Raw genomic sequence first — 25,995 nt, 5'->3', positions numbered from 1 at the left:
CCCTCCACCTTAATAAGCACTTGAAATGTAGGAGTTGGGGCATTCAATTTTGTTTGACTATAGGTGTGAAAATATCAGATATACAAGCTCAGAACGACTTGCGTTGCGAGGCATTGTGAGCTTGTAGATCGGCTATTTTCGCAGATTTGACTTCTTTCTGATATTTGACCATTTGGACGATGTTTCAGTATATTTATAGGATAGTTTGTTGGTCTTTTTTTCCTATGAAAAGGGTCTTAAAAGTATAGCCTACTTAAATTGTCACTTCACTGTCATATCCTCCCAATATCATGTGGAGACCCCTGGGAGTCCTGACCCACAGGTTGAGAACCACTGCTCTTATTTCTCCCTGCTTTTTTGGATTCTATAGGCTTTATAGCCTACATATTCACTTGATATAGTAGGACATAGTGTATGTGGACCTATACATTCTACAAAAATGGAGACCCAACCTGATTTATTCACATCTATTTTCTTTTTTGCCTAAAATATTGTCTACATACATTCATGAATCCACCTGCTGACCAGCTGTCAACATTGAGCAATTTCTTTTATAGGGGGTTATAAACTTATATGTGACCATACCATTAACAACCTATAAAGCACATTGCAAGCATTAGTTTTGCATGAAAAACACTCATTGGGCTAAATTACGCCCATAGCCGTCATCGCAAATGTGACGAGGTCATCACATTTGGGCACATTTTGCAAGAAACTAATGTTTGGAATGGATTCAGAATCAAAACCCCCTAGTTTGACATTTTGAAAATGTTGCCTTATAGGTTGTTAATATGTTCACATATAACCCCCTATAAAATAAATTGCTCAATGTTGACAGCCAGTCAGCAGGTGGATTCATGAATGTATGTATAGCCTATATAGACAATATTTTAGGCCAATTAAAAAAAGAAAAACTATATACCAGATTTTCCCACTGTACCCAATACCTACTCATTATACAGGATGGCTCATTTCACAATTACTAGACCGTTGCCTGGCTGTAGAGAACCGAGTCGGTAACGATGGAAGTTGGAGATCCATGTCCCACCCCACTATTCAATACCCGTTGTACCCAGACTACCCATTCCGCCCATCATGTGTCCCTTTTATGCCCATGGAGATTTCTGTATCTGTCTCTCTGTGAACTATAAACTTGACTATTGTAACTATACTCCCTCCTTACTGGCCTATCGGCATGCGTACTTAAGCCTCTCCAATTGATCCAACAGACCGCAGCTCGCCTGGTCTTCAACCAGCCAAAATTCTCACATGTCTCCCCCGTTCTCCGCTTCCTCCATTGGCATTGGCTCCCGGTCGCCGCCCGCAAAGTATAGAAAACCTTCAAACTCAAAGCAAACAAAGGTATGCCACCCACATATCTTACAAGTCTGATCGGACCCTACAAACCAGAGGCCTTTTGTGGCGGTTCTGGACAACCGTGGTTCCGACCGACTCGACACTGCAGGCACTGCCCTCCCTGTGGGGGTGTGGAACGCGTATGTCAAAATCGGTGGGGTGAACGGTTCTCAAGTTATGTGGATTACAGACGTACGCATGTACAGAGACTTTGGTGCATTTATATTATTGGATTGTAATGCATTCATGTGCACTCATCACTTTGATGTGATGAAGCTGAGTCTGATTTAATTACTTTGCGCTGCTGGTTAGATTAACGTAACAATACATCATCATTTATCAGTTCATCATTTATCATCATTTATTATATTTATTTATATGTTTTGTGTTCATAATCCACATCCAAGAAACTAAACCTGTCAAATAGTGAGAGTTAAAATTGCAAGAGAACTTAGAGAAGGGCTAGTTGAGTAGACAAATAAGTATATGCTATCAAAAATATAGATAAAAGTAAAAGTACTTGAGTAAATGTAATTACTTTCAACTCCCTGTACATGTTTTGTTCAGTCATTTTCGCATGCAGTGCAGATATCCAGCAGCTCAGTAGTATCTTTATTCTTATTTAACGTGGTTTCTATGCTGTTTGTTGGTATGAATGTGATACCACAATTTCCCTCAGGGGATCAGTAAAGTTGCATTTTATCTTATCCTATAAAATGTTGGACACAGAATAGTTTTTTTTTATATCAACGTAGGCCTATATGAAACGTTGATATAAAAATAACAAATAGAGTTTAAACACAAAACATCAGAGTTCACAATACAGATAGGCTATAGTGTTTACCACCCTTGTGTATAGCGGGATGATGATAATAATGCGGACCGAGCAGCCCTGCTGAGTTGCAGTGCTTCCGCAGGGACAGTGAATGACCTTGCTTCAAGGTCGCAATGACACTGCCGTCAGTTTCTCCTCTCTCGTGCGCGCGCCACGGACATTCTGTCACACCCGAGCCTCCACATAGGATTACAACACGTGCAGACCTCTATTAGGCCTATATGTATACAAATGGACCACGACTGAAGGACTATAGGCTAGGCCTATATCGTCTTGATATGCTGGGCTATTTTAGGCTTGTAGGCGAAGTAGTTGGACAATAAAATATTAATTATTTTTGCATTGGCTATTACAGATCTTCACTCGCCCATTCATTCACAAATCATGCAGATTTTTTACTGAACTCCTGCTTATTAATTATACGGAACTCTTTCTTGCCTGACAAGTTTGCGCACAGATAGCACTCTTCCTCTACCCGCACCAGCTGTTATGGTCAAGTTACCAGGCGGATACGACATAGGGAGATCCTATTTCAAAGAGGATAAAATAAAAGTAAGCAGACAACGTGAAAAAATAAAATGTATTAGGATCGCCTGTAATAAAAGCAAGATGTGACAAGTAACCTATGACTCGATTTCTCTCCAGTAGGCTACGGTTTCATATAATTTTAGACGTGGCTATATTATGTAATCTTGTTGCTTCTCAAAATACAGTTCTTCTCCCCCATTCCTCCTTTTCTCGTCTCATTGCAGTTCATCCACTCTGATGATCCCCCACTTCCTTGGCCCAAATCCAAGAGTGCTCGAACGTCGCTGGGACACGAGCATGCGCCTGCGTGCGTGTGGCCCGTAGAGTGGAATGAGCCGGGTCAGTGTCACAAGACCGACTTGACTGCGCGTCTAGTACTACCAAACATTTTCCATGCTATCTAAAGAGATGTGTGATTTATTTCACTGTGTGTATTCATCATGTGTGTGTGTGCGCGCGCGCACATATACACTTCTACACCCACGAGCCATGTTTCTCTCGATTTGACAGTAAAGCATTAACCATGCTGTCAACATTTAGATCTATATATGTTTTAAATTATTTTAGGCTATCTTGCACGACGCAAGTCAACTGCTCAGATCGCACCCAATAAAAATCACAGTCAGAAGCTAAAACGTACACGTGGCGAGGTGCTCTGCATCATGCGTCATCGTGAGTTTAATGTATAGTCGTATATTTAGGATTATTACAGGAGGGGACTGGGTCATATTCTCTTTGTTGTATATAGGCCCCGTGCCTCCTCCTATGCTATGACGCTGAAGCAGCGCACGGACGTAACGGAGAAACACGACGCAAATGGGAAGAGGGAGGGGAGTAGAGACATGGGATAGAGAGAGAGAGACTACGTAACTAAACTACAAGCTCAGTGGTGGTGGACGGCGGTGTGGAACAAGACATCGGAATCAATACCGAAAGAGACAACAGTATACAATACGGAACCGGGAAGCAGACACAAAGTCGTGACGCTGTGGCTGTGTCGTCGGTTATGGTTTTTACACGACCACCGGTAGATGTTGAAGTGAAGACCCCCCCCCCCCGGCGAGCCCTTTACAGCTGGCGCAGATCGGCGACTTGTCGGTGGCAACGATCGACTTGAGTCACTTGACTGACTTGATTTGAAGACTCATCTTCTACACCAGCGATGTTTCACATTTTACAGTAAGTGGCTCAACACGGCTGAGTGTGACAGTAATGCGTGGATTTTTAATCCTCTTCCGCGGAACTAAAACACGGCAGACCTGCACGCACAGATCGGCGTCGCAAAGCCCAGTTGCGTGACCACGTTATTGGGGGTGGGCGGGTGGAGGCATAGCGTTATATGCGGTGGGGGGGTGGGTGCCTGAACCGTAAATAAATAACTACAACTACATTTACTTATACTCACCTCCTTATCCTTAGGCCAATTATTCACAATTTTACTCAAATTATAATCCCGTATTAAACTAATACAATGCCACCGCGCCACGCCACACTGTAATAATCTTCTGCAGGGAGTTGCTCATTGAGCCGCAATATTTATTTAGAGATATTGTTTGGCTTTAGGTGCACGCCGTACAGAAGACTGAGATGTATTTTGCATTGTGGTGGTAAAGTAGTAGGCCTACCGTTACACTTGGCTAATTACTGTTGACTGTCTTCGGTTATCAGTGGCGATGCAACTTCTGGGCAAAATGCACCCCAGAGACTTTGCCAACTGGACGATCAGTTTTTGTATTTTCACTGAACTAACCTACGCCTTTAACATAGTGACCTGTACACGCCCCCGGCCTCCATGTTTGGGATTGCGATTTCTGACTTTAAACTAAAGCGTAATCCACTTTTGCAATTAACCTTTTCAGTGGGTTTGAGATCAGTAGGCAACTAGGCATTGAGGCAAGGTCACCTCTGACTGCTGTTCCTCCTTTCTCCACAGTGTGCCGCATGCAAAGCTCTCAAATGAGCAGCTTAATACAGTGATGTGCCTCCAGTAGGCCTAAACCTATCAATCACATGCTAAGAAGACCACAGGTGCCATATTAAATATCTGTGAACTTTTGAAAGCCATTAAAGACAAATAGAAATATTGTCACCCAATGTGGTCACATTTGATATTTCAAGTGAGAAAAAGATACTTAAGAGAGTAAGTCCCAAGTAACTTTTAGTATGCTGTGACATTGTCATCATTCAAATGATCTTTTAAACTCCAGTTAAGGAAACGTTTCATTATAACACACCCACATGCATAATCTTATGGGGTTAAACCATCCATTCCAATTAAAAATGTAGGCAAGCCATGTTTCATTGTAAATGTTAAGTTTAATTTAAATGTATTATCTATTTATCTTTCTAGCCATTATCTTTAAATACAGCAACAAAGGGATCACCAAACTCAAACCTACTGAGTAAGCAAGAGTGAGAGGTATTGCTGGCTTTACTCTTGTCTGTCCTTCAAGCATTCCTGTGACTGTGACCTTTGGAATGTGTCACAGAGCATAAAGGGGGAGGGTAGCAGAGTACTGTGGAGAAATATGTAAAAGATACAGCAGGCAAAGTGAGTGCATACGCATAGGGTTCGTACAGTACAGTACCACTGAGAAAAGAAAGATAGTGTTACAAGTTTCTCTCTCAGTTAATAATTGCCTTTTGGTAGGGCAGTACCTGTGCCCAGTTCGGTCCACTGTCCAGTCCTTGGCTTGGACACACTGGTCCTTTGACAGCTGACACTGTGGTCACCGGAAGGGGGGTATGTCATGTGGTCATTGCCTAGTTGTGGGTATTGCAATGGTAATCTAACAAATAAGAGTTACTTAATTTAATAAGACAAGTAGCACATTTTACTCAGAGTGTAATGTAATCAAATAGCCCAGGTTACATTTATACACACTGAGTTATTAAAACTGATGAGTGTGTGGTGATTTTACTGCAAATCCATAATTGCAACACTTTGACCCTTTTCAGGTGTCCTGATAGCTGAAGAATTCTACCCACTGATTTGGCCTAATCCAAGGTAATAGCACTTCAGTCAGCTCCTACACAAAGACCCAGATAAATTGGCTCCAAACAGCAGTTCAATAAACAGGTAATTCACCTCTTGTACTACTGATAGGTGATATGTTATTATGCTGTGTACTGTTTATGTCATGTTTCAAGTAAGACATACATTATAGGGATGTAATTGTAGTTATTCGGGCTCTGCAATTCGACAAATAATATGCACAGCATTATGCTATAGGAGGCTCACAGGTGTAACCCTTTGCATATATTGGGAGTACTAATCTGTAACTGCGAGTTGGAAATCAGATCTTATTCAAGATTTAAAACAAAGACTCTGCTTTATTTGACAAAACAGTAGAGTCAGGTAATGACATGGAACCCGCAACACAAGCTTGTTTCGAACATGTGATGTCGTTGTTATAGGTCTGGCAGTCGGGTACTGACTGAGGTTCCCAGATTATACCACTTGGTGCCCCCGGGAAAAAAATGCTTCGTGAGCTAATCAAATGGCAAGTGCCAAACCAGCCAAGGAAACATTTCTATGCTAAGGCGGCAGGGCCCCTTTTACTTCTCATGCATTCCAATCAGGCCTTCCAATTAATTTACACGCAAACCGTGGGCTTTTGGGCCCTGGTGGTCCAGAGCCCCAGGGCATTGGCCCAATACTGTTTGGTTGGTAATCCAGGCATAGTATAGTACTTGCACTAAGTGACTGAGCCGCCAGGATGCCAAAGCTGTTGGTTATAATCCTTAGACTGTCTGGGAAAGTAATATAGAGTAGTCATGTTTCCTCCATAAACACCGGAATTTACATATGTGGGGTTATGAGGTGTTTTGGAAAAAATACAAAATAACTGCTTCAAAATAAAGCTTTAAAAGAAAAAACTGCAGTAGCCTACATATGATTTAATGTCACCAAGTCACAAGTGAAACAGTTTGCTCCCCTTTTCCTATCATTTTGAAATTAACATGTTGTATGTTCCATTGTTTATGGCTATTGTGAGTTTTGGGAGTGCATGTTGGTTTTGCTCATTTGGTGTAATTTATTGTATCATTGTGAATTGGCCAATGATGAGGGTATAACCTGCATGCTGTTAATTTTTTAGACATGTCATGTGGTCATTTGGCATCTGTAATAACACTGTAAAGCAGGGATGACAGGGAGGGTTCAGCTGCTTTCTGTCTGTCATTAAGCAATCAACACACTCCATTTATTAATTAAGTCGTGGCATTAGGACCCGTGTCTGCACAGCACATTTTGACTCCATCAAATCAAATGTTCCAGCTTTATCTTGGATGGCGTATTTTAAAATTATTGTAATTATTATATGAAAAAGCAGTTTAGTTATGAAGGTATAATAATAATAATATATAAGTAGCCTTGCCGAGCCATGAGGCCCATAGGGCAGGAGCCTATCTCCTGTTTCTGTAGCGTGAGGCAGCTTGATGTACAAGTACACCCTCTGGACATGACGCTAGTATGTCACAGGGACTTAATCCAACCCTTGATGCTGAGTGCCACGCAGGGAGGCACTGGGTCCCATTTTTAGAGTCTTTGGTATGACCCGGCCAGGGATCGAACCCCGACCTCCCAGTCTCAGGGCGTACACTCTAACTACAAGGCCACTGAGCTGGTAGTTATGAAGGTAATCAAGCTCATACTTTAGTTTATACCAAGGAGGCGCAAGCTGTGCCTTCTTGGTATGAACTATGAAGAGAGTAAGAGACCATGTCACATTTTATATTATTGGTCCAATGGTCCATAAGCAGCTGCATAGAGTTGACCCATTTGGGCTGCAATCTGCAGGTGACAGGTCTATTGAGGACACAAGAACAATAAGCTGTCATTTAAAAAAAAGCATATCAGTACAGCATGAGTGATGACCCTGAACTCCTTTGAACTGGGGGTAATATGGCAGTCCAGGCAGATGCATGCTGGGTCAGAAAAAAGCCCCTGCTTTTCATGATACTGTTTTTCTGGCTATATAAAGCCAGAAAGTTAATGCGTCGTTCCATTCTAAGCACTTTCTGAGTCAAAATAGTATAGTCAGCTCATAAACGTATATGGGAATTGTTGTTATGGTGAACTAGTTGGTGCAATCTGTGCAATTCGAACCCCCAAATAAACAAGTAAATAAACAAACATAAATAAATAGATAAACAATGTAATGGACAACCTTCTTTAAAGATCATGACACACACACACACACACACACACACACACACACACAGACACACAGACACACAGACACACAGAGCTAAAAAGGATTAAATAGCCACATTTCACGAGGGTTAAACAGAGGTCACATTTCACCGGTTGGTTCACTTCTGAACGTTGCACACACTTCCCATCTGGCCATCCCATGGGACATCCCCGATCCCCACACTAGCCTCGGAAAGCCAGACATTTTTATTTCTACACAAGTCAACACAGCTTGCTCAGAGCTAAGCTGTAGCTTCTTCTGAGGCGGTATGGATGTGTGAGCGGATAGATTTACGTTTGGGGGACTAATTTTTCTTACAACTTGTGCGATGTTATATAACAGCGTTCGCACGAACACCCAGCAACCAGGTAAGCTACTGCACATGCCGTGTCGCAAAAGCCAGTAAGTTATAATAACACTTGCCCCCCCAGAAAGACAGATCTGTTCAGTAGGTCAGGATTAGCTAACGTTAGCTAAGCTATAGGCTAGTCACATTCGTGGCTAAATAAATGCTACCTATGGCTACTTCAAGCAGTATCTTATGTCGAGTTGTCGACACCGAGCGTTGACTCCGATCTCTCGTTTTTGTGATCCCACGTGAGGTGTCACTTAAAGATGTTTACATAACTTCATCTTGTTATAATACGTGACTGCTATTTGTATTATTAATTATTTGTATTTGCTAAAACTGACATTAACTCCAGCCCCAGAGCAGAGTAATGTCGATTGCAAATGCACAAGACAATCGAGCGATATGTTCTCAAACATATCTCAAAAGAATCTCGATTCTGAGATAACTGAATATCAAGTATTTTGTGTCACGTTAATTCCAATGACGCTACACTTTTATACAGCCCTAGTGCCCTACGTTTCTGCTGCCTGAAAAACAATGCTTCTGCCCCCAGTGTACTAAATCCAAAGACAGTGTACTGACAACTACTGGATTTTGCCATAAAGGAAGGAATTGGTTATGGTTTAACATGAAACATTGGACATACAAAACTTTGGTCTTAAGGGGCCACTTGCAGCCTTTTGCCACCAGAGCTTATTTTAATGATGTTTAGGACACAAACACTTTCCTGGGGGGTTTTAAGTGTGTAATATGTTTTTTTTTCTTCTTTTTTTCATGATGCCATGTTCAATTATTCATGGCCAAAAACCTGTCTCAATGTGGTGTCACTTCCTTCCTGGACTACAAAGTCACACCTCCATGTGGAGCGGAAGTGCACTAAAGCATTATGGGCATTGTAGGAATTCAGCAATCCAGTCAAACAATAGTCAAAGACACACTTCATTATTTTTCTGACCATAGGGTGCAAATCTCAAATTGTTCCGCCATTATCTACTTACTACAAATACTATTAACATTGAGTGATTACAGTTTCTTCCAGCGGTCCCTTTAACCCTGAATCCCTCCCAGATAGGCGACAACTTCACTTCTCTCACTCCTATAATATTATGACATTTTGTCAACTTGTTTTCTTGGCTTCAGTTCTCAAGACTTGGAAGAGACCTGTTTCTGTTCACCTAGGGCACATTGAACTAACTATATACTGTAGTGTACTATATATGATCAAATGCGCTATCAAAGCATAAACATTATACAAATACATTTAGGTTGTCTGATATTTTAATCTTGGTATTATTGTATTATTATAATAACAGATTAACTAGGCTAGAATAATTTACCCTAGCTTCCTTGCACCCACCCAAAGACTGCCATTCATTTGTATGTACGAGCAAATGCATATGCTCATTTCTTGTCTTATCATTGTATTTGGTTTAGGTTATGTGGTGCTGGTTTGCAGAGGGGTTGTGGTTCAAGCCGAGCTTGTGGTGAGATAGTTGAACACAAACTTCCTGCATCCCATTAGAGGCCAAGATATTGACCACATGTGTAATAAGTATGTTTGTACCTGGTACAACAATAACCATAGAATATTGTGGGTTTGTGAGGCGTTAGTCCTAGTCCTGTCTGAAATATTACATAATCGCTTGATCGCAATTATTGTGTATACTTGTCAGAATCTTTTCCATTCATCTGTATAAATTCAACTGTTGAAAAATGTTGCAGTTGCAGTTCTATGACATTATTAAATATATCCTGTTCTGGCAATCACTTTAGCTGACTATTCACTAAGCCTTTTCTATGTTTAAAGGCCCAGGAGCATGGCCAGGCCAGTAGTTTGTAGTTGTCTCATTGTGATAAAAGCTGCAGGAGACGTATGTAGTAGACTAGATAGGCAGGAATGGTTTTGGGAGCATTCAATCCCACATCAGCAAGAGTACATGATGTGGTTCCTAGGGCATAGGCGCCTGCTATAATCATCACCATCAACGTGCACAAACCTTGCCTACTTTGACCTCTAGAAAATGAAGAAATGTCACAAACAGAATTTAAACCCTGCCTACTTTGACCTCCAGAAATGACAGAGAACTCCTATAAAATACTCTAGACTACAGTGTTTCCGGAGTGTTATTGGTGGTGGTGGTTGTTACATTAGGTAGCCAATAGCCATATCTGTTCATTAAACCAAAATAGTTTTCAACTTGTTTTGATCTAGAACTTCAATTTAGCTAGTTAATGACATGTATGCCCTTGTAAGCAATAAGCATGCCGTTGTTTCACACCGTTAAACAAAAATACAAAATAATTGACTAAACTTAAAAGTCTACAATTAGCCAATTGTTTATTCAGCACTACTTAGGTTTTGTTGTTAGTGCACCACCTGATGATGCTGGATTTTCAGGGTGAAAATAGTGAAATAAATGCTCATGTTGGTCAACAATGGCCTGGAACCAGACAAATCTGCCACAGGGAAGTAAGGTCAACAACAACTCGGTATACATGGTGTTTGTTTGGCTTGTTAAAAATAATTATGCCCGATTTGTAACTTTACTTATGATATCATGAATAACCAGCGGTGTAATCCCATGCGTTCTAGCGCGTGCCCACACGCGTGCAGCCATGCACCGCATCATTCCGTACCTGCGTGTGCACGTGATTATTATTTATTGTGGCCCCACACTGATACAACGTGCAGCGAGCATGACACCACTGAATAACCGTGATAAAACTTTACATATAGCTGGCCTGAGATCATTCATTATACTCACTGGTGGCCAGGTCTACTCTGCCTCCACTCCACAAGTCTTGTATTTCTCCTCAGCTATCTTAACTAATGTAGTGGGTGTGACTGTGTACTCGCAACCTACTTTATCAAAAAGGTATTTATTACCACACAGAGTCTTATCGTCTTCAATGTAATGCCTAATTTATGCTCCGTTGCACGGTGGTGACTGGTGGCATGCGATGCTGGTGTGTGACAAAGTATGAATTGGGCTCAATGGCTAGCTAGCTAATTTTCTGAATACACTGTACAATGGACCACAGTGGAAACTGGAAAGAGCTTTTTGACTGTACTGCCCTGCCGTACTTTTAACAAACATGAAAGTAATCAATCAATCGACCGACAGGACATTTCTGTATAGTATAACACACCTTATGGGGTGAAACATCTGTTTCTGTTATATTGGTATTGGCATTGATCTGAAATGGCCTTATTCTGTAATCAAATTGTTGTTAGTGCACCACCTGATGATGCTGGATTTTCAGGGTGAAAATAGTGAAATAAATGCTCATGTTGGTCAACAATGGCCTGGAATCAGACAAATCTGCCACAGGGAAGTAAGGTCAACAACAACTCGGTATACATGGTGTTTGTTTGGCTTGTTAAAAATAATTATGCCCGATTTGTAACTTTACTTATGATATCATGAATAACCAGCGGTGTAATGGTGTAATCCCATGCGTTCTAGTGCGTGCCCACACGCGTGCAGCCATGCACCGCATCATTCCGTACCTGCGTGTGCATGTGATTATTATTTATTGTGGCCCCACACTGATACAACGTGCAGCGAGCATGACACCACTGAATAACCGTGATAAAACTTTACATATAGCTGGCCTGAGATCATTCATTATACTCACTGGTGGCCAGGTCTACTCTGCCTCCACTCCACAAGTCTTGTATTTCTCCTCAGCTATCTTAACTAATGTAGTGGGTGTGACTGTGTACTCGCAACCTACTTTATCAAAAAGGTATTTATTACCACACAGAGTCTTATCGTCTTCAATGTAATGCCTAATTTATGCTCCGTTGCACGGTGGTGACTGGTGGCATGCGATGCTGGTGTGCGACAAAGTATGAATTGGGCTCAATGGCTAGCTAGCTAATTTTCTGAATACACTGAGTACAATGGACCACAGTGGAAACTGGAAAGAGCTTTTTGACTGTACTGCCCTGCCGTACTTTTAACAAACATGAAAGTAATCAATCAATCAACAGGACATTTCTGTATAGTATAACACACCTTATGGGGTGAAACATCTGTTTCTGTTATATTGGTATTGGCATTGATCTGAAATGGCCTTATTCTGTAATCAATTTGTTTTAACTTCACAGCAAAGGCAGCTGTGAAGCTGATAGCTCACTCAGTGGCACAGGACGCCTTTGGATGCCTCGCCTTTATCCACCACAATCAATCCCTTTGACCATGTCATCATATTAAGAGTCAACATTTTTCTAAAAATAAGGGGACATAACATGTAAAAGCGCAATGCTTGGCCTGAGCTGTGGCTCAGCGGTCCAGGCACCCTGGCTGGTAGTCCAGTCTGGCAGTGTACTGCGGGTTCGACTCCCGATCCCGACGGTCTTTACTGCATGTCACCCCCTATCTCTCTCCCCATTTCCTGTCAGCCTACTATCTATCCCTCTATAAAAAATAAAGGCGAAAGCCACAAAAACAAACATTAAAAAAACAAAACAAAAAAGCGCAATGCTTGTGAGCTTGTAGATCAGGTATTTTCACTGTACTTTGTATCAGAGGTGCTCCAGTTGATCTGACACAGATCGGTGATCAATAATTTACCTGATCTGGAGAAACAGATCTTTTAAGTCGACCAGGGAGGGGAAAAGAACTGGTCGGAATAACGTGTTCCTTCCACGCACTACGTCCGGCCGGGGAAACTCCCCCCTGTCAGGTGAAAAGAAGCAGCTTGGACTCCTCATGCATAGGAGGAAGCATGAGGTCAGTCTGCTGCACCCCCCCAGACTGGCAGAGGAAGTGTAGCACCCAGGATTACATTAGATAATTGACACTATAATATCGTTTTGCATCTTTGTGTCAGGCCTAAACATTCTCCCCTTCCTCGCCACACACAGGAAGTTTTGATGTGGTTTTGACATATAATTTTGCACCCCTTACGCATAAGATCGGTATCGGCTGATCGTGAGAAAAACAATCAGTGATCTGTCGCAAAAAACGTGATCGGAGCACCTCTGCTTTGTATGACGAAGTAAAGCATGTAGGGCTTAAGTAAAGTAAATAAGCAGAACAAATTCTTTCTGTAATTGTCTTGTAATAGTCACAAGTTGCATAATGATGTTTATACCATATGTCTCCCCCTCCAGACATTATGGCTTCCAGGGTGCCACGGACAGATCTCTACATAAAGGCAGAGCCCAGCAGTCCCGAGGGAGGCGTGGGCGGTCGCGCCAGCCCCGGTGGGGCGTCCTCGGACTCCTCCCAGAGTGGCGGTGGAGGCGGCGGGTCGAGAGGTGACGGCGGTAGACGCTACTCCCCGCCCCTCTACACGCCGGCCCTGCACTGCCACTTCAAAGAGGAGGCGGGAGACGCGGCAGAGGAGGGCTCCACCGGGAGTGGCGGAGGACGATGCAAATACACTCTGACTACGCTACCCAAGAGGCTGTGTTTGGTGTGCGGCGATGTGGCGTCAGGATACCACTATGGCGTCGCGTCGTGCGAGGCCTGCAAAGCATTCTTCAAGAGAACCATCCAAGGTATGTACTATTTAAGTTTGAGTATACGATATACAAGTACAGTCATTATGTATGTATAGTGGGAGTGGCTTTAGTGATGTTGCTTCTGCAGAGCTGTACAACGCTGTGCACAACATGTCTGCATGTGTCTGTCAACCTATGTGATATTAAAGTTTAATATCTTACTTTAAAATGTATTTTATGAAGTCTATTTCAATCTCATTATCGTTAGTGTCTTAGGTATGGCTGGATACACATATTTGTATAATGATACTTTTGTGCACTATGTGTGTATAAAGTAAACGCATGAAAACAAGGACAATTTGTCTTTGGTGGAAAAGCAGCTGGTGTTAATCTTTCCACCACAGATATATTGTCCATTTAATGGATCAGAAATAGGTTTAGTCATGGAGTAGAAATAGTTGGCAGGTGGTGCAGTGAGTAAGGACCTTGGAAGGAGTTATTTGACTCCCTTGCTGTAGTGCATTTGACTAAACATTAAATCCTAAACTCCAAAGGGCATTGTTCTGTGGGTGGCCAACCCTGTGCTTGGACCCCTCCACATTGAGGGAGGCCACTATCCAGAAGGAAAAGTGGCAAAGAAAATATTTTCTATTCAGGAATCGATGGCTTACTGCCTTACAGAAAGGTGTTAAAATTCATACGGATTACCATTTGTCATTCCTCATAGTCTTACATTGGCTCTGAAATAATATTTCACATATTTTAGGAGAGAATACTGCATGCTGTCCAGGCTGTTAAAACATTAATTCACTGGCTGTTTTGCTTTCCAACCAAAGGCAACATCGAATACAACTGTCCAGCATCCAACGAGTGTGAGATCACCAAACGACGCAGAAAGGCTTGCCAGGCATGCCGTTTCACTAAGTGCCTCAAAGTAGGCATGCTGAAAGAGGGTGAGTGGCTTTAGGTTGAGCCAGTTTATTGATTGAATTTAACCACATGAACCCTAGTATCCCTATTCTGGGCATGTCATAATTAAATGTCATAACATTCGGAAATAAATTGGTGAACATTCAGTGAAAATAGCAGATATACAAGTTGTAGCTAAAAGAACGACAATTTTTGCTAGTTTATAAGGTTTAAGTGGTCAAATGGGCCACGGCAGGATGGATCACAGCCTGCACTCAGAACACTAACCCTGCACTTGCCTATACCACATGGCCATGCAAGTTGAGAGATTAAGGATCAAATTCAAATTTAGAAGAGGGAGTATTGCAATTTACACTAAGTGGATATACCATTACACTAGGCGTTTAGATTATTGAGGTTTCTAAGGCATCACCAGTAGTTTCATTCAGACAAGGGCTTTTACAAATGATCTACTCCGATTTCCTACATTACTTTAGGTTCAGGTAAATGTGTTGCTTAGAATATTTAGGTATCACAAACTGAAAATGATTTATCAGCCTTTAAAATAATATTTGACCCATTCACCCTGTATTGTCTCGCCATTAATCTCATCTTTATTTAATTGTGGTAGGAGTTCGTCTCGACCGGGTCAGAGGAGGCAGGCAAAAGTACAAAAGACGCCCGGAAGTGGAGAATGCAACGTACCAGATTGCCCCTATACCACTGAGAAAGGAAGGGGAAAAAGGTACTGTTCGGGATTTGCTAGGTTTTGGCCTATTAAATTGCTATCTTGCGTTTTCATGTGCTAGTCCATTTAAATTGGTATCTTGCATTTTCATTTATATCTTATCCTTTACGTCTGTACGTCTGTTCCCAGTTCGTTTTTTAAAACCGGTATTTTTAATTTCCTTGTGTCTTTTGTGTTGTATAGGTTCCGCAAACATCATCGTGTCCCACCTCCTAGTAGCAGAGCCAGAGAAGTTGTTTGCCATGCCTGACCCCCTGCAGCCAGACACAGCCCAGCGTACTCTCACCACCCTCTGTGACCTCGCTGACCGCGAGCTTGTTGTCATCATAGGCTGGGCCAAACACATTCCTGGTAAGAGACTGCAAGGGGGTACGTAGACTATGGTGTATGTATGCTTGTGTATTTTTTATGTATGTATTTTATATGTATAAAATTATGTATATATACATGTATTATATACATGTGTGTGTATATATATCATATATATATATATATATATACACACACACACACACACACACACACACACACACACACACACACACACACACACACACACACACACACCTTTTTCACTTTCGAGAGGCGGAGTGGGACAGCTCTCACTCTCACTTCCTCCCTCATCCTCCCCCATCTCACCCATCCAGCCTATGCCGGGCACCGGACCTGCACACAATGATCAACGCAACCTTTTTGTGATGTGCTGTCTGTGCAAGGACGCACCCTGTTTTCTGCTTGCGTTGTTGTCCCAGTAACGGAAAATATTCCAGGTTCGAACCCCCGACCTCCCAGTTTCAGGGCGGACACTCTAACCACAAGGCTACTGTCTCAGGACTCAATATTGCCTATGATTAAAAATGGAAATGTAGGGGAGATATCCATACAATGTAAGCTCAAGTGTTTGTAAATGCTGTAGTGATCTGATATCTCTGGACAATAAGGACCTGTGTCATGTATCACGTCGTAGGCCATGACTTTATTATTAATTTGTTTATAATAAGGCAATTCTGCTGTGCAATCATGTACGCTATGGTAATGACTACATCACAGCGATTGTTGTACTTTTATACTGTATAACATAATACTGTTATACTGTTTATACTTTTTGAAATATTACTTAAAATTTTATGGGACAATGGGGCTCTGATCGGGTTGAAACCACAGATAGCCATAGACGGTTGACGTCACAGGCTGGCTGGCCACATGAAGAACGATTTCCACATTGGAGCCACACGTTCCCATGAGGACCCCAAACCCCAATCATATCCACACGATGTGATTTTAAAACATTGGATAGATAGATGGACCATTATTGATCCCATGGGGGGGAAGTTAGTTGTCATAACAACTGAAGGCACTAGGCATGAAACACAGAACAGAAACGGGTAACCCATCTGAAATTCAAGAATAAAAATAATGAACAAATAGTTGGATAAAAAGATGGGCTGATTGGTTTAGCATAATGTATGAACTATTAGAATAAATGTAGCATCATGTACAATCTATCGGCAGTAATATGAGCCATCATCTATCTTCCATGAAAGGATATACACTGTCTGTGCAGAGTACAGACTATCAGAATATGGAAATCTACAATGCATAAAATGAGGAATATACAATCTATTTACAGTAGTTGGCCTAAGCAGGTATCTAATTCTGAACTAATGTACATGTACAGTAGTCCATGAGCAAAGTGCCTGAGAGAGTGAGCAGGAGGAGTCATTAATCCAATGACGGAACAGAATTCATGGGGGGTTATGCTGAGGGACGATGCATCTGTGACTGAAGGTGTTTCTCAGCCCCACTAGCTCAATGGGTGAATTAAATAATTTGGCAGTGAAACAGTCATGAAACAGTCAGCACATTTATGATGCATTTTACTGCGCTTATAAGGCTTCAATATATTTAATAAAATAATTGTTTGATTATCTATATTGGGCTTGGCCTAGTATAGTAATAATTAGAGATTGAATAAACGCCAAGAAAACAATCAATAGTTGCAGCCCTGACTTGAGGTTTGTTCTCCCCTGCAGGCTTCCTGTCGCTGTCCCTAGCTGACCAGATGTCCGTGCTGCAATCTGTGTGGCTGGAGGTGCTGGTACTCGGCGTCGCCTACCGCTCCCTGGGCTGTGAGGATGAGGTGGTGTTTGCCGAAGACTTTGTCCTTGACGAGGAGATGTCGCGCGTTGCCGGTTTGACAGAGCTCAACGCCGCAATCAGTCAACTCGCCAGGCGTTTCCGCATCCTCAACGTGGACCGGGAGGAATTTGTCATGCTAAAAGCCATCGCACTTACAAACTCAGGTATAGTACTGACAAACTGGCAGCAGAGCTGGGAATTTATGCAGAAGTCCACCGTATACTTATCATTTTTCTAGTGAGTGGGTGTATTAGAGGGAGGTGTGTACTTGCACTTGGTACATTGTCGCTGTCTGGCAGAAATCTTGTATCTCCATATTTTCATAAATGAATGCCCTATTTTATGTTGAATCAAATTGTTGCAGAAAAGTAGCAAAGCTCACAAGCTCACAACGCAATGCAATGTCAGCATGTAGACAATAGACATACTAAGTTTTGAACATAAAAAATAAAAATAAAAAAAATAGGCATGCCAGGTTATGAGTGTTTTAAGTTTTTCTGTGGGTTCTATAAATACTATATAACAAATGAAAATGTAACCAGAGCATGTGACCATACATTGGATCCATTGGAACACGCATACAAGGTTTATGACTGACAGCGATGAGATGTAGCTGCACTTGAGGGCCATATATCACCACCACATATTTACATTTTCTTCATTTAGTTTAATGCACTGGCACTTGGCAGGGAAGAGGTTCTGTGTTCCTTTGACAAGATTGATTTATTTGCCTTTGTGGTGTTTGAAATGGTGTCTTCCTATTTACAGAATAGTCTTCAGTTCATACCAATCAGCGTTGGTAAAAGATTGGCCTATAGCCCTATATGGTATAACTAAATGGCATGTCTAGCTTGTTGACATGATAAACAGTTATGCCTTTTTAAAGATTTATTTCTGCATCTTTTTATTTTTGTATTTAATTCAGAGAGGGGCAATGACATGATGAATGTAACCAGATGTTGATCAGATGTGGTCAACGGTTAGCTGGTCAGCCGCCCCATAGTAATAATGGTCTTAACATTTGCACTCTGTAACGTAAATGTTCACTTTCAATTATAATTAGGGGTTTATGAAATGGAAACATTTGGATTAGTGGAGGGGAACATTTGTCAGATCAACACAGGCATTAGTGGTATTCATGCATGTCATAGTGGTCCCCAGTCTTTGTAGCTCAAGAACAAAAAGTGAAATTAGACGTTTGACGGGAGTATTTTCACTACTTCTTCATTGTTCGTTGTTTTTATTTATTTACGGAAATTATTTGATTCAATTTGTTATACTTTTGAAAAATAATAATACTTGTAATTGATTTTTTTTTTTTAATTTTTGTTTAAACTTAAAAAAAAATTACAATGTAGAAAATGAAAAAAGGGCATATTTACTTTATATAGATATTTAGTGGTACGCAAACCAAACTATCGACTCACTGTTTGGGAAACAGTGATATAGACCACATTTACATGGAGGTTCCATAGAGGTTCAGTTCTGCTTACTGTAAACAGGGTGTCAGATCATCCACATAGTCTGCTTGCGTCTCAGAACGTAAGCTCTATTTGTTTTGGAAATATAAAGGCTCCTGTTACCCTGTACTGCTGGTTTCCATTCTTATATAGCGAACAGCCAGAGACTTAAGTCCCATTCAGAATCACACAGTCGCTTTCTCGCCGAGTCAAATAAGTGCAGCCACAATTGAGTAAAATAGTCATGTACGTAAGTAGTGCATCCGCCTAGGTGACAGCAGACTCCTGGGCGAGCGCTCACGCTTTGGCATGGGGGGTCAGATCAACATATGGAATTAATTCTGTACTGGCCATATATGGAGCGTGTCTTTAGTGTACAGGGTTTGATGAGGTCAGATCAACATATGGAATGTCAGAACAGGTCAGCTCTATATATGGAGATCTAAGGGTGGCAGCGGGGGCAGTGTCTTGAGTGTACAGGGTTTGATGAGGGCCCAGGTAGGTTTGATGAGGGCCCTTAATTTTCGGGCCTGTTGAGAACTCTATCCGGACTCTATCCGGAGCCGCATCCGGCTGCCGGGTGCGGCTGCATTAATAACTTTGGGGCAGGCCTTTCTAGAGTTTAAATGGACAGGTATCGGTCAAAAAGGAGACATTGAAGAGGAAGGATGGATGGGGAAGGATCAACATATGGAATATCAGAACAGGTTCTGACATATATCCATATATGGAGATTTAAGTGTTTGAGGTCAGATGTAGAGTTGCTGGCCATAATGATGACATCAGTGATCTCCAATGTATGTGCTTAATTGCGACTGCAGCTCGCATTTACTATGACATCAGGTCTCCATCCCTGATGATGTCACAAGACCTGGGCACTATATATGGGGGCTTTCCCATGTATGGGGATTTTGACTGACTGACGGACAAAAATGTAGTAGATTTCATAGTAGATGTGACCTGCATACTGGTATTGATTTGGGAGCAACTCTAGTTTGCACCCAGACTTGTACCTGGGCACTGACTGATCTCCCTCTCACTGTTCAGACTCTGTTTACATAGAGGACATGGAGGCAGTGCAGAAGCTCCGGGACCTTCTCCACCAGGCCCTACTGGAGCTGGAGTGCCAGCGGCACCCGGAGGACCCACAGCGGGCAGGGCGCCTCCTCCTCACCCTGCCCCTCCTCCGACAGACCGCCGGCCGTGCCCTCAGCACCTTCTATGGCATCAAGACCCGCGGGGGCGTACCCATGCACAAACTGTTCCTCGAGATGCTGGAGGCCATGATGGACTCCCCCTGAGAGGAGATGGGGCTGTGGGCGGAGGAGGAGGCACGGAAGAAACAGGGCAGTGAAGACGAGGGACTGCAGGGAAATGACTTGACGAATGATGTTTGCCGACGAGAATGATTTGAGTGGTTGAGTGTGAATGGGGAAGATTTTATTAAGCAAGACCGTTAACGATTAAGGAATGAGGATCGTCTCTTTTCTATTTATGCCTACACACTGAGCAGGATGCGTAGATGAAATTATGGGAAAAGAAAAATCATCAGTTATTGCTTTTTTAAGTCATAACTGTCGAGTATTCTTTGACATGCCGCTGAGATCCAGATCAACCCAGTCCAAATGTGGGAACGCAAAAAATAAATAAAAAAGACAACAAGAAGTGAAAGGATTCAAAATGAATCCCCATGGTGAGTTTCCCTCACAGCGTTGACCCGCAGTGAAATAACCACTGAAGAACTTCATTACTAAGGTACTCAAGAACAGACTGTAACTGTGTGGCTTTTGAACTTTGTGCAAATAAATGCAATATCTTGCTCACAAAAGCCATATTGAAATACCAGGAAAATGGCCGTTGACTGAGGGTCCAGTATGGGGTCAGGGTGACATGCGCTGAGTAGTGCTTGTATTTACAAATAGCTTAGTCTGCTTCCATGGGCAAATTTATAGGAATTACTTGCAATATGTTAAAAGCAATACAATGATTTGATTGTTATTCTACACTTTAAAGGTCCCATATTATGAAAAACTCACTTTTCCAGTGCTTGTGCACATTTATCTGTCTGATGTGCCTATTAACCATATGAACCCCAGCGTCCTTAGTCTGGAGCAAAAACTAGCAGATCTACATGCTCCCTGTTGTGAACCTGTAGATGGGCTGTTTTCGGTGAAGACTTAGATATTTGATGTCGACTACACTGACTGTAGAGGGAATTACTAAGCAGACCTACAGTATATATATATGACATACAGCCCTGGGGGACCCTGGTCAGCAACTGTAAGTATTTATTGTAGTGTTTGAAAGTGGTTAAAGCTATAATCCTATTTGAATGAATACAAATTGACCGACCAAACCGACCCTGGTTCCAGTTCGGACTCCCAACTGGTTGGTAAAGCGGTTTGAATCATGGCACTGCCATGTCTTTACTGTAGTTCGGACTTCGGACCTCGTTGCAAATACCTCTCTATACATCCGTTAGAGAGAAATGGAAAAACGATGGATGTAGCTTTAACACACCTAACTGTGAAATTAGAAATGCCAGTCAGTTTCTTGTGGGCTGCTTAGGTCAGAACATTGCCTCCCGCTCCTATCTGAACTGGGGACTCATCCCCACACCCCGGATGGGAACTGTAGAGACAACCAGCTCTATTTGCATTTAAAGACACAGCCTGTTCAGAAAAGGACTGAATGGGGGTATGCAATGATAGAATGCATAATCCAAGTGGTATTTTCAAACAATATCCAAGACATGTTTTGGGGACCTCAGGCCCATATTAACAAAAGAAAGTGACCTATATAATATGTGACCTTTTAAAATGTGGGTAAAAGGGCGAAAAGAGTTTTGTGTGTTTTCTATACAGTAGGAGGCATGGAGAGGGCTTTATCAAAAGCTGTACAAATGGCATAGTCAAAGACCTGCAAATATGAAGATCGTCTACTCTGAAAATAATTAGATTCCATATTGTATGTAAAATCCTATAGGTACATAAGAAAACCCAATTCTATACAAGCATACGTTTGTGTCTGTCCAATCAAAAGCCACGGGAGTGCACTAAGATCAGGGAAACGGACAGCTCTTTGACAAGCCAGTCTAGGTACAACAGTGATTAAATAAGAGGAATGCAAATGCCTGATTTCTTATTGTTTTTATACATTGTCCTCGTTCACTAGATCCTCTAACCAACTTCTCTGTACTTTAAGACAGTGTGCTTTTCAAAAATAATGGTGTTAATGGTGACCTATTTCATTTATGCTATACGATTTTTGTGTCACTTTTTTTCTTTCAGTTTTAGTTGAGGGCTCTTAAGAATCTTAATTGTTAACATGAGAAATGTGACGGAACTGCAAGATATCTGTGCTCATAATGGGGTTCGAGCAACTAGAAATGCAAAAATATTCTTCTCCTGTCTGGAGGCGATCCTTTTAGTCATTGTTGTAGTTTGCATTGGTTTGTTTATAAGTGTTTGTGAAAGGTGTTCAAATATGATGTGACTAGCAGTAATGGATTGATTTGCATTACATCAGCACTCTTAAAAGTAACATTTGAACATTTTGCAAGTTGAATTCGCAGAAAGATCGATCGATGTTGTGGCCATGTGAAATATTTTATCAGAAGAGGCATATATTTATAAAAAGGTGATAACGCCAGCGGGTGGGACAGAAATTCCCACATTAAAATATGTAGCTTTAGCTTATGATTCGTTCATTTCTCAAAAGCTTTTTTTCCCCTTCTTTTCTCATGTTGAATTTTAAGCAAAAAATTATATTGTCTCTTCGTTTGGGACACTCAGACTGTAGGAATGAAACGGTGATTGGCAATCTTAACATTTGTGTTTAAAAACAATGTGTGTATTTAAAGAAAATACTGTTGTCCTAAGGATCCATTTACTGTATGTGGCTTTATACATAGTTCCTCTGACAAGAGAACACTACAGAGGGATTGTTTCAAGAAGCAATGTTGTATTGGCCAGGTAGCCTAGCTATTAAACAAAGAAGATGTATTTTTGTTGTTAATAATTTGTCACATTAAACTTGGATGTTGGTTCTTCATAGTGCACCAACATATCTCTCGTTATGAATGCGTGAGAGGATATTTTAGAATGGCCATTTTAATTGTTTCTACATAATCCTGTTTCTTGAAATACTGCCAATTAAAAGAGGCCCCAAAGTGTAAGCCAACATTTCATAAGATTTCAAATATGTAGTCGGTGCACACCCCACAAGCATTGGAAGCCTTGTAGGCCAGTTCATTGCATCAGATGTTGAACCATTATCAGCTTTTTAGCAAAGCTCATTGACTGTTTCCAACAATCTTCAAGTAGTCAGTTGGCTGGCTAATGAACACAGTACTTGATAGCTACAGTAGATGGCTAGCAACCAACCAACTAGCTAGCCAACCCTCTGGAAAAGTGATGACATTTTCAAAGCCTTCAGTTAATGCTAACTTTGATTCACCTTTTGTTCTTGACACTTGTTCTGTCTTGCTGTCTCTGATAATGTTCCTTTCCTCCTGAAATTGTAAAGCAACACTCGTAGGGTTCAGACTATAATCTTCCTATTTTGTGAATTATATATATTTATATATTTTTGTTGTATTCTGATTTGTTTACTGTACTCCTCCATTAACATTTAGAATTCCGAAAGAACGGTTCATAAATATAAATATCTGGGTCCAGTAGGAGAATTGTTGATGTTTGTTTTCACATGACCTTCAGTGACTTTACAATATTAATTTTTCATAAGCACCACTTTGTCATAGGTACGGTGGGGGTGGGGGTGAATCAATTTGCAGTGTCACTCTTTTAAATAATACTCATTTGTAGTGTCTATTAGATATGTGCGCATTAAATATAAATGAGCAATACAGTTAATTACCAAAACTCTCCCACATTTCCTTGTATAGACACGGTGTAAATTTAACATTGCCAGTTACAATGAAGAATAGCTGTACTAAATGTTATATTATTTAGTTAAAGTTAAAAATCAATGTTTGTATTTTGAAAGACTATTTAAATGATTAAATTCTATTTTTTACTCAATTTATTGTTGTTTGTTGACACTTGCTTTATTCTTTTGTGTGTGACAATGGCTGTGAATGTCTGTATAGGCTACTTTTGTTTTCATTTAGAAAAACAGTTTGTCGATGTCCATGTCTAAACATGTCCATATAAAAAAAAAATCACTGTGAAGAAAGGTGAAACCCCATACTTCCTGAACCAACAGGCAGTGTGTTATTGTAGGTGCTTTGTGTTTAATAAAAGGACACACCAACACCACAAATTATTGGTCTGATTATGTCTTCTTAGAGGTGGGATAGCGGCTACAACAGGGCAGTGGTCCCACTGCATTTCAGGAGAGTCTAAGTATTGGTTTACTTTAAATCTATAAAGTTAGATCAAAAGTCACACGGATTGCATTCACATGCTCAATGCTACGTGGTGGGAAACTTCACAATTATGAGGTTTATACATTTACAAAATGCTTCTTTCAGCATCATATGGAATGGTAGGTTGAAAAATATAAAATATTGATGAATTGATTTGTCAGAGGGAGTGAGTGATGAATTGAGTAATAAATAATACTTTTGGGTGACGGTATGGGATTTGACTGCCCAAAGATGCCACCCTCTAATGGCCAGAAGGAACCAGTGTAGTGTAAAGGCCTACTTACTCCCATTCAGAAGAACAGATGTGTATGTGCCTTATGTTCCTAACGCACGTGTATTTGCTTACATACTTGGTCTGTAGGATAAGCCTACTTTATTGTAGGTTCAACCATTAAATTCACTATAGAGGGCAGGTGATTCAACCAGCCTAGAGACTCTGTGCCACAGGTTGTGCTTTCCCAAAACGGAATAAATCCAGACTGCCAACCCCTGGGTATTGCGGCAGCCACTGTCCAGCCTCACCACTGAGAAACAAATATTGTAGGCTATTCCTCAAACCCGGAGGTCTTCAGGTCAAGCCCGTCAGCTTTGCCTGTGATGTGCCATTGCCACTGGAGGCACCAGGGTTCCTCAGTAGCTAGTAGCTACCATTCCCACTGCTCAGTCTCACTAGCACACAATCTATTAGGTGCCAAGTTACCTTGGTTTGATGGAAATGGGCCTTTAGGAATCAATCCAAGTTTAAATAATGTCTCACTTCAATGGCTGGTCCTACAGGGAAACACCTGCTCAACTTGCAATGTCATTGGCAGGGTGGTGACTGGTGCTATACAGGCATCATTGATAAGCATCAGATCAGAGCAGCAGATGAGCTCTAGTCCTCTTATGGGTAACAGTGATTTGATCGCTTGCCTTAGAGCCGTGGTAACACTGCCTTAATTAGAGTATGAAGAGCAGGAAAAAATGGGAAACAGCCTCATGTATGTCAGTCAGACAAGACATTTTGATGAAGCTGAAACAGCCATCCTGATAGTTACACCAGACCGCAGGAGGTCCATACAGCCTCTAGTACCGTCTCCAATATTACAGGGCCCACAATGCTGCATGGAAGGTTTATCAGTGGTTACCTGAACACAACAGTCCCCCAACACACTCCAAGAGGACTGAGGCACAAGAGATGCTCACCCCATCCGTCTTTGCCCATGCCAACTGCCAATGGGAAAAGGGGCAGCCGTGGAGCAGAACATGCAGTAAGGCTGTCCCCAAACATTCAAGGTTTGAATGTTCGCTCGTTAGGGTTGGCACTCGAATCTTAATTAATGCATTTGAACCATTCGTTTTATTTATTTTTATTTTTTATTAACTCGAAAATATATCTCGGCGAGAATGTGATATATGTTAAAAAGTAAGTTTCTCCTGCATTCCTGTCAGAAGTTATGTCTATCTCCTTGTTGTGCTGTCCCAGGTGTCTCTCTCCAAAATCCCCTGTGCACATTAATTTGGTGATGGGCCTGCAGCCAATCAGCCAACCAGCCAATCAGCAACAAACACACACACACACACACACACACACACACACACACACACACATACCAGCATGGCACAATTTGAGAAAAAGGTTAGTTC

The 25,995-nt window shown here is 41.5% G+C and overlaps 1 protein-coding gene across 3 annotated transcripts; it reads left to right on the top strand.

Moving 5' to 3' along the window:
- Positions 1–3,579: 3,579 nt before the first annotated feature.
- Positions 3,580–24,022, top strand: esrra (estrogen-related receptor alpha). Of its 3 annotated transcripts, XM_080780496.1 has the most exons (8): positions 3,580–3,898; positions 5,678–5,798; positions 13,392–13,781; positions 14,561–14,677; positions 15,265–15,378; positions 15,565–15,750; positions 17,415–17,684; positions 20,028–24,022. In XM_080780496.1, exons 3-8 carry the CDS (start codon positions 13,397–13,399, stop codon positions 20,279–20,281), a joined length of 1,326 nt encoding a protein of 441 aa, XP_080636622.1. In that variant the 5' UTR covers positions 3,580–3,898; positions 5,678–5,798; positions 13,392–13,396; the 3' UTR covers positions 20,282–24,022. The 3 variants fall into 3 exon arrangements, with proteins under 3 accessions (XP_080636622.1, XP_080636620.1, XP_080636621.1); XM_080780494.1 differs by lacking the exons at positions 3,580–3,898; positions 5,678–5,798 and adding an exon at positions 8,109–8,285; XM_080780495.1 differs by lacking the exons at positions 3,580–3,898; positions 5,678–5,798 and adding an exon at positions 8,110–8,285 and having other exon boundaries at positions 15,565–15,732.
- The last annotated feature ends 1,973 nt before the right edge of the window (positions 24,023–25,995 follow it).

The sequence above is a fragment of the Protomyctophum bolini genome, assembly GCF_963924005.1.
Source record: "Protomyctophum bolini genome assembly, chromosome: 13".
NCBI classification, from domain to species: Eukaryota; Metazoa; Chordata; class Actinopteri; order Myctophiformes; family Myctophidae; genus Protomyctophum; species Protomyctophum bolini.
The sequence above is the reverse complement of the archived record's forward strand: the minus strand, read 5'-3'. Positions and strand labels throughout refer to the sequence as shown.